Here is a 14,464-nt window from a genome sequence, read left to right as displayed (position 1 = left end):
AGACATCCCATTTGCAGAACATTTAGCATGCCATAGAGGTGGTAAAGTGTTAAATTTACAATTAATGTATTCCCTTCATATGCAACAAAGTTTTTTTTTGCAATACACCTTCTTTAACATGTGCACTCAGTCCTAGATATGGTACATTTGATGCGAATTCATAGGCAAAATTTCTGAAGGTTGCTTAAAATGCAAACAAAAACAGTTGCAATGAGAAGGCGTAGTAGGAACTGCAGATGCTGGAGAATCTTGAGATAACAAGGTGCAGAGTTGAATGAACACAGCAGGCCAAGCAGCTTCAAGGGGCAGGAAGGCTGACGTTTCGGGCCTAGACCCTTCAGAAACATTTCTGAAGAGGGTCTAGGCCCGAAACGTCAGCCTTCCTGCTCCTCTGATGCTGCTTGGCTGCTGTGTTCATCCAGCTCTGCACCTTGTTATCTCAGTTGTAACGAGAAAGCTTGTTGTGGAAGGAAACTTGTTTGCATTGCTCTCTCAACAGAGGGAGCCCTTGCTTTTTCATTGTGAGATATAATGCTGAGCGTTGCACTAAGGCATCGAGTCAAAGAATTTTACAGTGCAGAAGGTAGCCCAAAATGGAGAGGATAGTTTGCTGGAAAAATCCAGTTGATTTTCGCAGTGCTTCAAGTTGTCCTTCAATGACAAGTGAAAATAAATGTCATCTGCAAATCATTCTTTGAAAAGAATTCTTTATCTGTAAGTTATAATCCAACATACACTTGCATAGATACTTACTTTCATATTTAATTATTTCCAAAGTATTTGAACTTTTCATCTGAACTCCATCTGACAAAATATTTCTGTAAAACTTGTCCAATAGGAAGAAGAGGCAAAGCAACTTGTACGGGATGCAATTGCTGCAGGTATTTTCAGTGATCTAGGATCAGGAAGTAATATTGATTTGTGCGTGATAACGAAGAATAAGATGGACTACCTAAGACCCTTTGATGTTGCCAATAAAAAGGGCGTACGGTAAGCAGCTTTTGATCTTTTGCCACTATATTTATTAGAAATGCTGAAATTTCAAATTATATAGTGCTGATGCAAACCTAGTGACTAATATTCTTAGTATGGTGAGTTTCAGATTGATCTCCAATCATTTGTTTTTCGGGTGTTGGTGAGAGTAGAGCTGGATGGATAGTGGGGAACATAGTAGAGAGAGACTTTGATTGAAATGATGTAGCCAGTCTTCTAAACGTAAATAGTCCAAGTGTGACTTTGTCAGAAGCTTAAGTGCAGAAATCTTACAAAAGAGGATGAGATATACTGATGTTGGCTTCATTGGACTCTGTACGCAGTTAGTTTTGTAAAGTTGGGAAGAATTATTAAAGCACAGACACGATTTGTAGAGCATCTAATGGGCAGATCCTTGGCGGTAAATATAAATATTACCTTCTTGTAAAGCTCCCTTTATGTCTCATTTAAGTGGAAAAAAGGGAAGGAAGGACATTTTAACCAAGGCATTCAGCCTGAAAGATGGCAGTTTGACAGTTACTACCCAAATGGAAAATTGCAAATACTTCTCCAGTTTGTAATTGTGGTAATTCAGAACAGATCATGGAATATATAAGTAATTCACGAGTAATACAGTACACTGCTTCTGGTATGATTTTTCTGGATTAACCACCTAATTGTAAAATTATAGTGGTTGATCTACAATAGCTATAAGAAATGGAGACAGAACCTGAGCAATTACTAAGAGAGCTGCAATTTAGCGGCCAAGAGGGTTTCAGATTTTATACAAATGTAGAATACTCGGGATGTCTGGTGTCGTCTAGAGACCATTGACGTTCAGGTCGGTGACCTTTTGTCAGAACACACTTTCAGATATAATCCCTAGCCTGTACTGATTTAGTTTTTTCTAAGTCAGATGGATGCAGGAATACTAGTTATACTGTGTTGTCGAAGTGTAAATTGAAAAAAGTTGTTTTACATCTAATCTCTGCATTTGTGGAGATAAGGAAAAATCAAGACTCCTGTGTGATGCATTCAGACTTCTTCCAGTCCCCCTTCGCCCCACCCCACCCTCTTCAATTTTTAATAACATTTTGGAATTCAGTAATTAAAACCTGAATAATGGGATTTTTTTTGAGTTACAGCAAGATTAAATTTTGCCCATAGAACAATTGCCATAGTAAAACGTCATAATTTTAGAAAGTGGGAGAGGAACGGTGTTATCTCTGGCTTGAAACTACAGCCATGATCCCTACAGCCTAAATCTGGGTGTAGACATATTCAGTGGCAACTGATTTGCTCCCATGACCTCACTGAGGAATGTCTCACAAGATTGCGAGTCATCACAAGCCATAAATACTCCAGCGATTAACTCACTGTCTGACTCTCTGCAGCCTGTCAGGAGTGTGATGGAACACTCCCCACTTGCCTGGATCTGTGCAGCTCCAACAACACTCAAGAAGCTTGACAGCATCCAGAACAAAATAGCCTACTTAATTGGCACCACATCCACAAACACTCAGCATCAAAGCCCAGTAGCAGCAGTGTGTACCATCTACAAAATGCACTGCAGAAATTTGCCAAACAGGTTTAGACAGCACCTTCCAAACCCATGACGGCTTCCACCTAGATGGGCAAGGGCAGCAAGTACATAGGAACGCCATCTGCAAGTTTCACTCCAAGTCACTCTCATCCTGATTTGTAGTATATTAATCATTCTTTCATTGTCATGGGGTCAGAATCCTGACATTTTCTCCCTAACGGCATTGTGGGTTTGCATACAGCAAATGGACTACAGCAGTTCAAGAAGGCAGCTCACATCCACCTTTCCACGGTCAACTAGGGATAGTCAATAAATGGCCTAGCCAGCAATGCCGACATTGTACGAGTATGGTTTTGTTTTGAAAACATCAGCTTGTTAAGAGTGTCTCGGATTATTATCTACCTTTAATAATCAAGTCATGCCTCACTATTAGCCAGTCAGAGGCTGGCAACTATTTTGGTCCTAAAGGCCTCCAGTTCAGGAGATTCTAACAGCGAGAAGATAAATGGTTCTGCTTTATTTCTCTTGGGTTGAAGTTGGGAAATTTAGCAGCTAGGACAGGGATGCCCCTTTCAGAGGCCAAACTCTTGCCCCACCCCCATTTATAATTCTGATTATGTCCAGATTGCTGACTCCACCGCCCCCCCACCCTCCCAAACTGAATTGACCACTTCAGAGCCACATTACTTCAGCATGTCTTGTGTTTGAAAATGTTTTTTGAGTATGAGCTAGCGGAGTAGATCCTGACTAGATAGTAACAGTCAAGGAATAGCACTGGCCTTGATCTTCAAAAGAATTGCAACATAGTATTTCGTTGCTATAGAGAAGTATCTCAGAACTGATGAGCATTTGTTCAACTGTCTTTGTACTTTGGAATGAGGGAAAATAAATTTCATTTTTAGTAGTTGTCCAGTTGTTTCATTGTACCTAGACAGAGCAGCAAGTGTAGTTATGTGATAATGAAAGGTAAATAAACACATTGTTATCACTAACTACGCTATTTTAGGTCATTGCTTAAGATTTATGTGGTTTTTTTATGACAGTATTTTCACTCTGTTTTCTTCTCCCGTTCCACCTCTCCCAAAGACATTGATTCATATTTCAACGTAATTCCATAATCTAGGATCTTGCCAAAGTAACAACTTTAAGTGAGAGTTTTTCTCATGAGAGTGATTTGTTCTGGCTGTGGCAAACATCAGTCATGTCCGTTCACATGCATTTTTCAATGGACTCATTGAAAAATGATCGCGAAGAGCCATTAGGACTTCTCGCCTTCTGAGCAGGGCTGCTCCCCCTTGTAATAACCTCACTGTTGCTCGAACTGAGATCAACTACCACAGCACAAGCAAACTTGTTTGATCTGGGATCTCTCTTTCCCACATGAGTCTCCAACTCATCATATGGTAACCCATATGGTGTTTTTGTATCAACATAATACTTTTAATCCTCCACACACCTTACAAGCATGCCCCCACTGTACCTCAATTTTCACAGAAATTTATTTCATTTATGAAATCCAAATTAGAAGATCCATTTCTGAAATATCAAAGAGCTGCTGGTATCTGCCCTTCCCACTTATCTGCCAGAATTATCGTTGAAGAAAGCCTTGAATGAGACAACAGCTTACTACCCAGACCACTAACCCCATCTCCTCTCAGTAAATCGACCTCTCAGACTAAGAAACATTACATTTGTAGCATTTGATCTCTGGCTGCACATAGAATCATACTACATTGAAGGATGCCCTTCACTCCATTAAGCCTTTACTAGCTCTTTGGATGAGATATCCAATTATATTCCCCTGTCTATTGTCCTTTAGAAGTATATGTCCATTTTCTTTTTAAATATTGCCATTGAGTCTGTTTCGGCCATCCTTTCAGACAACGCATTCCGGATTGAGAACTTGCTAACTATAAATAACGTTATCCTTGCAACCTATTGTCAGTTCTTTTGACAGTTGTCTTATATTTGTATATCCTTGTAACCAGTCTGTTAGTGAAATTGTTTTATCTGGATGTACCATAGTACACACCTCTATTACATTCTCCCATCGCCTCTAAGAAAAACTCCTCTAGCTTCCTTTGTCTTCTCACATGAATAAAGTCCCTCCTCCTTGATTCAGTTATAGTAAATCTTCTGTGCACTTTATCCGAAGCCATTGCACCCATCCTAAAATCTGTTCCAGAATATTGGCCTCGATATTCCAAATAAGGTCAAAGAATAGGGAGCTCTGGGATTTTGACTTAATTTTCCCCCACAAATGTTAACACCCTTGACAACACATTGGTCATGGATCTCATTGTAGTTTCTGTGATCATTCCATAACAAAGTGGCTGTTTGGGTTTTGCTAGCTGGGCCAGGATCTAATGCCTATCCCTAGTTTTAGAATTAGAAATTAGATTTATTGTCACGTACTGGAGTACAGTGACAGGAATACTCCATCACCGCATCTTGGACTGCTGCCCTTGAGGAGATGGTGGTGAGCCGCTCCCGTGTATCTCTGCAGTCCACATGCTGTAGATAGACTCAAAAATTCCCATAGGGAGGAAATTTCATGATTTTGACCCAGTGACAGTGAAGGAACAGTGATATATTTCCAGTTCAGGATGAGGAGTTAGAAATACTAAGCATACTGTATGCTTTTATCAACAACCTTGTCAGCGTGACCTGATGCCTTCGGAGTTTGATGTGTGTGAAACTCTAGATCTCTGTCTTCCTGTATACACTTTTAAATGGTGCACATTTAATTGCCTCTCCTCATTCTTTCATTCAAAGACATATCAAATGTTCTCCTTGGTTTTGTTAATTTGTACGCTGTATTACTTCTCCATTTCTTGTAATGGAGGCACAAACAGCCACTTTGTTATGGAATGATCACAGAAACTACAATGAGATCCATGACCAATGTGTTGTCAGGGGTGTTAACATTTGTGGGGGAAAATTAAGTCAAAATCCCAGAGCTCCCTATTCTTTGAAGCTGAGATGTCTAACAAGCACCTGAACCACACCGGTTCTTAGCTTTTATTATCTCATCCAAAGATGGATACTTCTTTTTGACATGTCGGCTGCATTGTAATTTAAATATATCTTAAGTACAAAATAAATCAGATTCAGGTTTCAAGAGGATCTTGCAAAAGATGGTCTAGTTCATGTCTATAACTTGCGCAGCTCTCCAAGAAAATGATAGTCAGAACTTCCTTAATGAACATCGTGATTTGCTGTAAACAAATGGATGGAAGATGCACTGGTCAATAATTTTGTTCTTCTCACTCAGTTTAGGGGGTACCTGGATACCTTTTTTTGCTAACTTTGAATTCAATAAAATTCCCTGGTCTGAATGCATTTCATCCTAATTTCAAATTTGTTAATCTCGAATAGAATAAAATATTTGGTTTGGCATTCTACAGTGCTTACTAAATTATAAGGTTTATCTATGCACTCCACTTGTTCCATGAATTGATTATTTTATAATGAATTTTAATGCATCTATTGCATCTGTTTAACAGTGCAGTTTTTGCAACTGTTATTTCTTCTGTCAGCATTTGCCAGAAATAGGGAGCAGACTTTTTCTTTGAAGACTCTACAAAGCCACGGTATTGTTTTCTGCAAAGAATTTTGTACATGGGAGAAAATACTTCACTACAGAGTATGAAGCAACTGAAACCAATAATGTACATTTATTTAAAATGGCGTGTGGATAGTAACTAATTCTTTGTATTCACTTGTTTCCAAGAAGGTATATGCCAAAAAATGCATGGTCGTGCCGACAAGAGATTTTCCTTTTATCTTGGTATCAACTTTGAAAGCTGAGAGTTTCAAATTGGCAAAACCATTTACAAATAGGCACTTGTCTAATGGTTTCATTACAGGAATATTCTTGTTTTTCTGCAGTAGATAATTAGTATATATTACATCATATTTTTGTCTCACCAGGCAAGGAAACTACAAGTACAGGAGGGGGATAACCAGATTCCTTACGGAAACAGTCGCTCCATTGGAACTTGAAATTATGGAGGAAGTTGTACACACTATGGACACTTCCTGAATAATGTAACCTTTTCTACCTCCTTAAAATGGATGTACATTAAAGCTCTAAGATGTCTTTACGTTGAATTAAGTGTGTAATAACTGGAGACCAGTTCAATTTTTACAAATAAAGTTAGTCTCCAAGATTTCTTTAACATCCACAAGTTGTGTGTTATTTAAATTTCTGGAAAAATATTCCCTGTTTGTACGTGTAATAGCGGCAAAGTCTGCACCGGTCATAACCAGATAACAGACATTTCTGCTGTCTAACAATTGATTGGGCATTTGGTCAGCACAGCAACTTGAAATATTTATGCATTGAAAATGTTTCTTTCCTGTACAGCACTATTTATCACTGTGCATGTAAGGTCATACTTCCAATTAAATATGAAGGATATATGAAGGCGTATTGATAACCAAAAATGAAAGTACAAAGCAAATATCAATATATTTGATCCAGAGCAGATCCTATTGGTATAACAATCCATACATGTTCATGCACGTAGAGGTTTGTTTGCATAAATGAAATATTCCTAATCTATTTGCACCTTTTTTGTTTGTTTCTTACATCACCTCCAGCACTTGATAATGTTCATATAAAATGAACATTGAGTGACTTAGATCTCTTATTGTGACACACATCTAATTTCATTATCATGTTATTGATATGCTAACACATTGCAAGATTAGTATTAAACACTGTCACCCTTACTCGGACTCCATTTATTTGGGGGTTCATATTATTTAATATATGCATTTTGTTTGTGACTTGATTGATAATTATAAATGCTGTTGGACCAGTCCAAATGTCATGGTCTAAAATAAATTTATGTACTCGTCATATCACATAATTTATTTTAAATTGTCCATTATTTTTACACTCAAGTATTTTGGCTTTGGGAGGAGATGGTGCTTAATTTTAATGTCCCTGGTCTAGTAATCTAGATGTCAAGCAAATTTTCTAGGGATGTTATTCAGGTCCACCATAACTGGTGGTATTTAAATTCCATTAATAAAAATATGGAAGTTAAAAACTAGCCTAATTGTGACCATGAAACCATCGATTGTTTTTAAAAGGCCAACTGGTTCACTAATGTCTATTAGGGGAGGAAATCTGCTATCCTTGTCTGGCCTAGATGTGACTCCATGTACACGGTTAGAGATTAATGTTTAAGTGCTCTCTGAAATGACCCAAGAGTGTATGTATGCACCCCATCCCACCGACTAATTCTCACCACCACATTCTCAAAGGCACTATATCTTGGCCTCACCCAGAATACTGAAACTCAGAAATTCTGAGTGTTTTTTTAAATTCATTTACAGGATATGGGGCATTGCTGGCTCGGCTAACATTTATTGCCAATCCCTAATTGCCCAGAGGGCAGCTAAAAGTCAGCCACATTGCTTTGGGTCTGGAGTCTCATGTAGGTAACCATTGGCAATGGTTTAATGATCATCATTGGACTCATAATTCTGGATTTTTTTAAAATTCAAATTCCCACCATCTGCCATAACAGAACATTACCTCGGTCTCTGAACTAATAGTCTAGTGATGATGCCGTTAGACTATTACCTCCCCTGGCTTAATAAATCCCTATAATAATTTCCTGTTAATTCACTAGGTTTACTGTTTGGTTAGATTTTCAGTGAAAAACCTCTGAATGTCCAAGGTGCTACATTCAATATCACTTTAAAACCTGATGTAAACATCTCATTAGAAGAATATCATCTCTGATCATACAGTTTTTCATCTGTCTTGGAGTTGAACTTACAGCTATAATCTTACGAAAGCTACCAATTTGAGCTGTGCTGATGCCAATAACTACATCACATTTGTTAAGCTGCAGATTTCATAAGATATTCGATGACTCCCATGTGTAGTCAGTGTATACTGTAAACTCTCATTTGCAGCAGAAGGTCCCAACAGAAAATCAAATGCCCTGAACTCTGCTTTTCAGAGCAAAGAAATGTAACTTTAAAGATAACAATCTCACACAGATTGTTGAGCCCATTTGCCCTGTGCTTAAAACCCATAGTGACTTTCCCTGATAACTTTATTTATCTTGATGTTTCATGACGCTCCTCATCATACCAGCCTCTAAACAATGATGAAGGACAACATTTGAAACCGTGTTCAACAAAGTGCAACAAAAATGTGTTCAGCTGAAGGGAAGAAACAAGCTAAACATCAGTGGAACCCCATATCTGTGCAATGACCTAAGGGAACAATTGAGGGTTCAAAATGATGCATAAATAGAGAATGAAGAGTGCATGATACAAGTGAGTGCAAAATGGAGTAACATCAAAAACTTTAAGGAAAGCAAAGAAGCTATGAAATTATCAAGAAATTTAAAACAGAAAAGTAAAATATTCTATGGGCACATCACATCATTAAAAGAAAAGCTGTATTGAGCAGAAGCCCATTAAGGAGTAAGCAGAATGATATCACAGGTAACAACAGAGGTGGGAGAAACATTGATGAATTACTTTGCCCTAATATTGCCAGGGAATTAGAACAAGTAGTCTTGATGTTGAATAATGATGTAAGTACATTTAATTTTTTTTTAAATACCAAAACTCGAATGATCAAGCCCTTTGTCAGGGTGGATTGCATCCATGTGTTTTAAAGAACAGTAGCAGAAGCTTTCCAATGCAATATTTTGATAGCAAAAGGTGCAGCAGAGGAGCGGTAAATCCTAACTTAAAGAAATGGGACAAAATGTGTCCAGTGAATTATAGATCAGTCAGCTTGACACTAATGGTAGGAAAATAATGGAATCTTCCTTAAAAAATAAATGGAAGAGCATCTGGCAATTAGAAACATAGTGAATGGGCATCATGGATTTTACAAGGACCATTGTGCTTGATCAATCTTTTGAGGAGGTATGAAAACAGGTAAGCTTGGTAACAGCAATTTATCTGGATTTTCAAATGACCTTTGATATAGAGGAGCAATGGTCTAGTGATAGTATCGCTAGACTGTTACCCTAGAGCTCCAGTGTCTGGAGACCGGGGTTCAAGTCTTGTCGTGGTAGATGGTGGAAGAATTCAGTAAAAATCTGGAACTAATGATGACCATGAATCCATAGCCAATTTGTCAGAAAAAAAACCCATCTGGTTCACTAATGTCCTTTAGGGAAGGAAACGGCCGTCCTTACCTGGTCTGGCCTACATGTGACTCCAGACCTACAGCAATGTGGTTGCCTTTTGGTTGTCCACAGGATAATTTGGAATGGACAATAAATGCTGCCTAGCCAGTGACATCTTAATCCTGTGATTGAATGAAAAAAAAAGACACTATTAATAGAACAAGGTCAGAGAACATAAATCAGGGTATAAGTGACAGAATGGATTCTAGTTGCCCTCAAGACAAAGAAGAAGTAAAGGGTGATTATTCTGAGTATCAGAAAGTAGGGAATAGTGTTCCACAAGGTTCAGTGCTGGACTACTTCTGTTCAGTTTATTTAAATGGTTTGGATTTTGAAATCAAAAATACAATTTTGAAATTCGTGGACAACAAATGGGGCAATGGTCAATACTAAGAAAGTCTGCAATAAATTTTAGAACGATGTTAATAAACTTGTAACGGGTAAATTAAATTCACATAAATGCGAAGCATTTAGAAAAATCGCATCTCTTGGAAAGTGCAAGCCCATTTGGGGATAGAGGAACAAAGTGATTTTGGAGTATAAATGCAACAATAAAATCACTAAAAGTTGCAGCACAAATGAGCAAGCCTGCAAATAGAAACAAATTGAACTTTAGTTCCAGGGGAATAGATTGTGTTTAAAAAAAAATAGAGAAGCAGTTGGGAAGGCACAGAAAAGGTTTGCAGGATGATGCCAGAAATGTGTGGTTTTGTATATAGTAGGAGGGGATTGACAAGCTAAGCTCCAGAGAAAAGGCCAAAGTGTGACCTGATACAGATCTTCAAACTTCTGACAAGTTTTGTCGAAGTGGATACAGACATCATCACTATAATGTGGTCATCAAGAAATCTAATAGGAAGTTAATTAGAAAAGTATTTACCATAAGTGTGGCAAGAATATGAAACTCACTACTGTCAAGAATGGTTGGAGCAGATAACATCAATGCATTTCAGGTGAAACTGCAGGTGTTTGGGAGAGGAGGTAATAGATGATTGTGACGGGAGATTCTGAAGAGAAAAGAAGCGAAGAGCCTCATTTGGAGAGAAACTTGCTCATTGACTGCTTGGATCAAATGACCTTTTTCTGTGACATAGGTCCTGAGGAATATATGGGGAGCTAGTGAGTGGTAATGTCATTGAGCAAGTAAGAGACTCAGACTGAGACTAAATTGCACCATCTGTCATGTGGGCCTTAAATTCAAATAATACATAATATAAAGCTAACAGGCCACTCCATTTACAGGAAATTAGAGATGGGCAACAAATGCAATTCCTGCTAAATACATTCATATCCCATGAGAAAATAGAGTTAAGTAATATTTTACTATCGACTGATGGCAAGTTTACTGGCTTGTAATTTCTAGGACAATTCTTTTACCTTTTTGAAAAATCTGCTGCTGTGTTTCTTTCCAGTAATTCTTGGTAGAGAGGATAAGCTGGCAAGTCTAATTTACCAACATGCACCCTCTGCCAGCTCAGAGCCTTTCACCTTGGTGAGTACTCTTTCTAGATTAGACTTGGTAATATTTCACTGGCATGTCTCTGTAGCCGATCAAGAAGAAATACCACAAGCCTCTGAAGTACACACGAATGCTGTTGACCAGTCACCTGCTCAGCACCAGACAAAGGACAATCCATTGGTTTCAAAGCTTGATACTATCCAGGACAAAGTAGTTACTTGCTTTGCACCACATGTACAAGTATTCACTCCCTCCACCACCACTGACCCTTTGTAGCAACAATGTATGCCAACTACAAAATGCACTGCAAAAATTCACTAGTGCGACTTAGCACCTCCCAAACCCACAACCATGACCATCTAGAAGGATGAAGGCAACCATTGCATGAGAACACCACAGCCTACAAGTATTCCTACAGTGTGGGACGAGGCCATTTGGCCCATTGTATCTGAACTGGCTCTCCAAAAAGCATTTCACCCAACCTATCCCCCTTACCTCAAATTTACCATAGTTAATCCACCTAACCTGCACACCTTTGGACTGTGGGAGGAAACTGGAGCATGCGTCAGAAACTCATACAGCCACGGGGGCAATATACACACTGCACATAGTCACCTGGGGCTGGAATCAAACCCAGGTCCCTGGCGATGTGTGGCAGCAGTGCTAACCACTGAGCCACGGTGCTGGCTAATATATACTATGTATTATGCATTACATATTATATATTCCCACACAAAGCAAATGTTAATTTGCCAACTATCAGGAAGACCACCTCCTTGAAGAATCCATTTGACAAACTGAATCACGCTCTCATTAAAGCTTGCTGCAATGTTCTGTACCTGTGCCCTCCTATATGTTGGCATCCCAATGTAATTATGCTTTCTAAATCAGTAGCAATAACATTCAGAATTGTGCAGCTTCTTCATTTGATCTCTGTTATTGTGATGTTATTTTCTTATGAAAAGATAAAGAATTTTGTATTAGTAGTTGAAAATATTTCCATCGACTCTTAGTTTCAAATCTCAAATCAAAGTCATGATAACGCAGCTTGGTGAGAATCTTAATAGTTGGATTGGAATACTGGTCCTCAAAGAGTCAAAATTAAATCAATGAAAATCATCTTTAAAGGAATCCATTGGATTTCAGCACATTACCAAATTTGCCCTGTCATTATCAATAGAGTCCAAATATCACATCAGAGGCACAGGTTACCTGAGATACAGATGAATCTATAACTTTTTCAGAATATAACCAGAGCTTCTGTGCAAATAGTAACAAATATATTATCACTTTGCAACTACTTGGAACTTGATGAAGACATTGGGGGAGGTAGAATTGCAGCAGCAGGGAACTGCAGATGGTGGAGAATCTGAGATAACAAAGTGTGGAGCTGGATGAACACAGCAGGCCAAGCAGCATCTTAGGAGACTTCAGAATCTCACTGCTAAGCTGTACCCACCTTACTTCCACATATTTGCAGACCGTTATTAGGTCAGCTCACCTTATCTATATCTAACAGTCAATTCTCCTTCCCTAAGGATCTAAATGGACTGCATTCCTGATAGGAAAGTCAACCTGCCAACAGCAGTTTGCTACTTGCTTCTCTGGGCCTTCACCAACTCTGTCTTCACCACCATGTTCCTATCTGCTCCATGGACATTGTCCTTCTCCACCATGGCACTGGCAAACTACTAGTCTTGTCATAATCAGCATGTGCTCCAACTTTCAAACTGCTGCAGTCCTTCACTTTGGGGCTCAAGGACACCCACAACTTGCATGCTTCTGCCAGGTCACTTTAGTGCACAGGAGACACATAGGTTGCATCTTATGGCTCAGCTTGATTCCTTAGTGCTTACTTACTTTGAGACTGTCACCCTTCGTATCCTGCAATACTATTTAACATAGAGGGACCATCAGGGAGCTTGTCACATTCAGATCACTGAATAGTCAAGGGCTGGACTTGTTGCATGACATTGTGTTCCATCAATGCCATACCTGCACTGTGTGTGAGCAAGCTGCAGGGCAAACACACTGCATGCGCTTCGAAGTGAATGGCCATGTCTGAAAAATAAAGAAACCAATCCTTAGTGTAATCAGTCGGGACTATGGCCTGTTTGTTAGTGGATACTGCTATAATCAGTGAAGGAGCTCATCCTACTCTAGTCAAAGAGCTTGACCACAGATAGTCAGGCTCTTGACTTATTAGTCTGGAGATCTTGATCCTTGCATTTGGAGATTGGGTTACAGTCAAATCTTGCAGGTCAAGTGTCGTCAGTCCAGGAATTATAGATATTTTCTAATCAACATGTTCAGAGACAGTATGACATATCTCTGGAGCAGGCAGGATTTGAACCCAGGCCTCCTGGCCCAGAGGTGAAGTCACTACCACTGCACCACAAGAACCCTTAAAGCTACTCCATAAATCCTGAACTCATGCCCTCAACACTGCTTCTGCCTCTATATTTATATAAATATAACTTGCTAACCGACTACACCACTGGTTCAGTCAGTCCAAGGTTATTGGCAAGGAGTTGTGGAGATAGCAGACTAGGGCTGGGCCATTCTCATTTGGGACTGTCCTGCAAAATCACTATTGGGGATGGGGTGGGAGGCAGGGGTCTTGGTCAATTATGGTCATGGAACATATCAGGAATGGGGCATTCCATGGAGTTCTGGGAAAAGTGGGAAGCTCAAGCTTGGGGTTGGGGTCCATTAAAAACAAGAAATGAAATTGAAACCTTGCAGTCTTTGAGTTGCCGAACTCAACATGGCTGCCAATACATGCAGAGTGGGTGGAGTAAGTTATTTCTTAGGAGTGAAGTAAAATTAGTTGATTGTGAAACTCCTACTAGACACAATGACATTAATCATACATCTACTATCTGTATAATCGTGTCATCCACCTGGCATCAAATCATACTTCCGCAGCAGGTCACTAAGAATACACAGCACAGATTATGACCTTGAGTAATGAAGATGTCTATATTGTTCACACTAATTGTTTTCATTTGTGTTTACTCTTGGGATGTGATTGTCACTGGCTGGGCAGCTCAATGCCCATTCATGGTTCTCCTCGAGAAGATGCTGGTGAGTTGTCTTCTTGGATCTCTGCAATCCATTTGCTGTACATAGATGCACAATGCTATTAAGGGGGGAATCCAGGATTTTGACCCAACTCAGGATGGTGCTTAGCTTGGAGAGGAACTTGCAGGTGGTAGTGTTCCCATCGTAGGATATTATTCTGTACACCAGTTCAGTTCAAAGTCTCAAGATCAATGATCTTAACAGATTAAACTATTTCACTTCTAACAATCG

The 14,464-nt window shown here is 39.2% G+C and overlaps 1 protein-coding gene across 1 annotated transcript in view; it reads left to right on the top strand.

Annotated features, from left to right (window-relative positions):
- The window catches only part of psmb7 (proteasome 20S subunit beta 7), a 61,330-nt gene extending 54,625 nt beyond the window's left edge, over nt 1-6,705 (top strand). Inside the window, exons 7-8 of the mRNA XM_048559194.2 lie at nt 839-990; nt 6,449-6,705. Of these exons, the coding sequence (XP_048415151.1) occupies nt 839-990; nt 6,449-6,560 (264 nt within the window). The 3' untranslated portion in view covers nt 6,561-6,705. The remainder of the gene's footprint in view (nt 1-838; nt 991-6,448) is intronic.
- The last annotated feature ends 7,759 nt before the right edge of the window (nt 6,706-14,464 follow it).

Source organism: Stegostoma tigrinum, chromosome 29 (assembly GCF_030684315.1).
Source record: "Stegostoma tigrinum isolate sSteTig4 chromosome 29, sSteTig4.hap1, whole genome shotgun sequence".
Lineage (NCBI taxonomy): Eukaryota > Metazoa > Chordata > Chondrichthyes > Orectolobiformes > Stegostomatidae > Stegostoma > Stegostoma tigrinum.
Note: the sequence above shows the minus strand (reverse complement) of the source record. Positions and strands in the feature narration are given on the sequence as shown.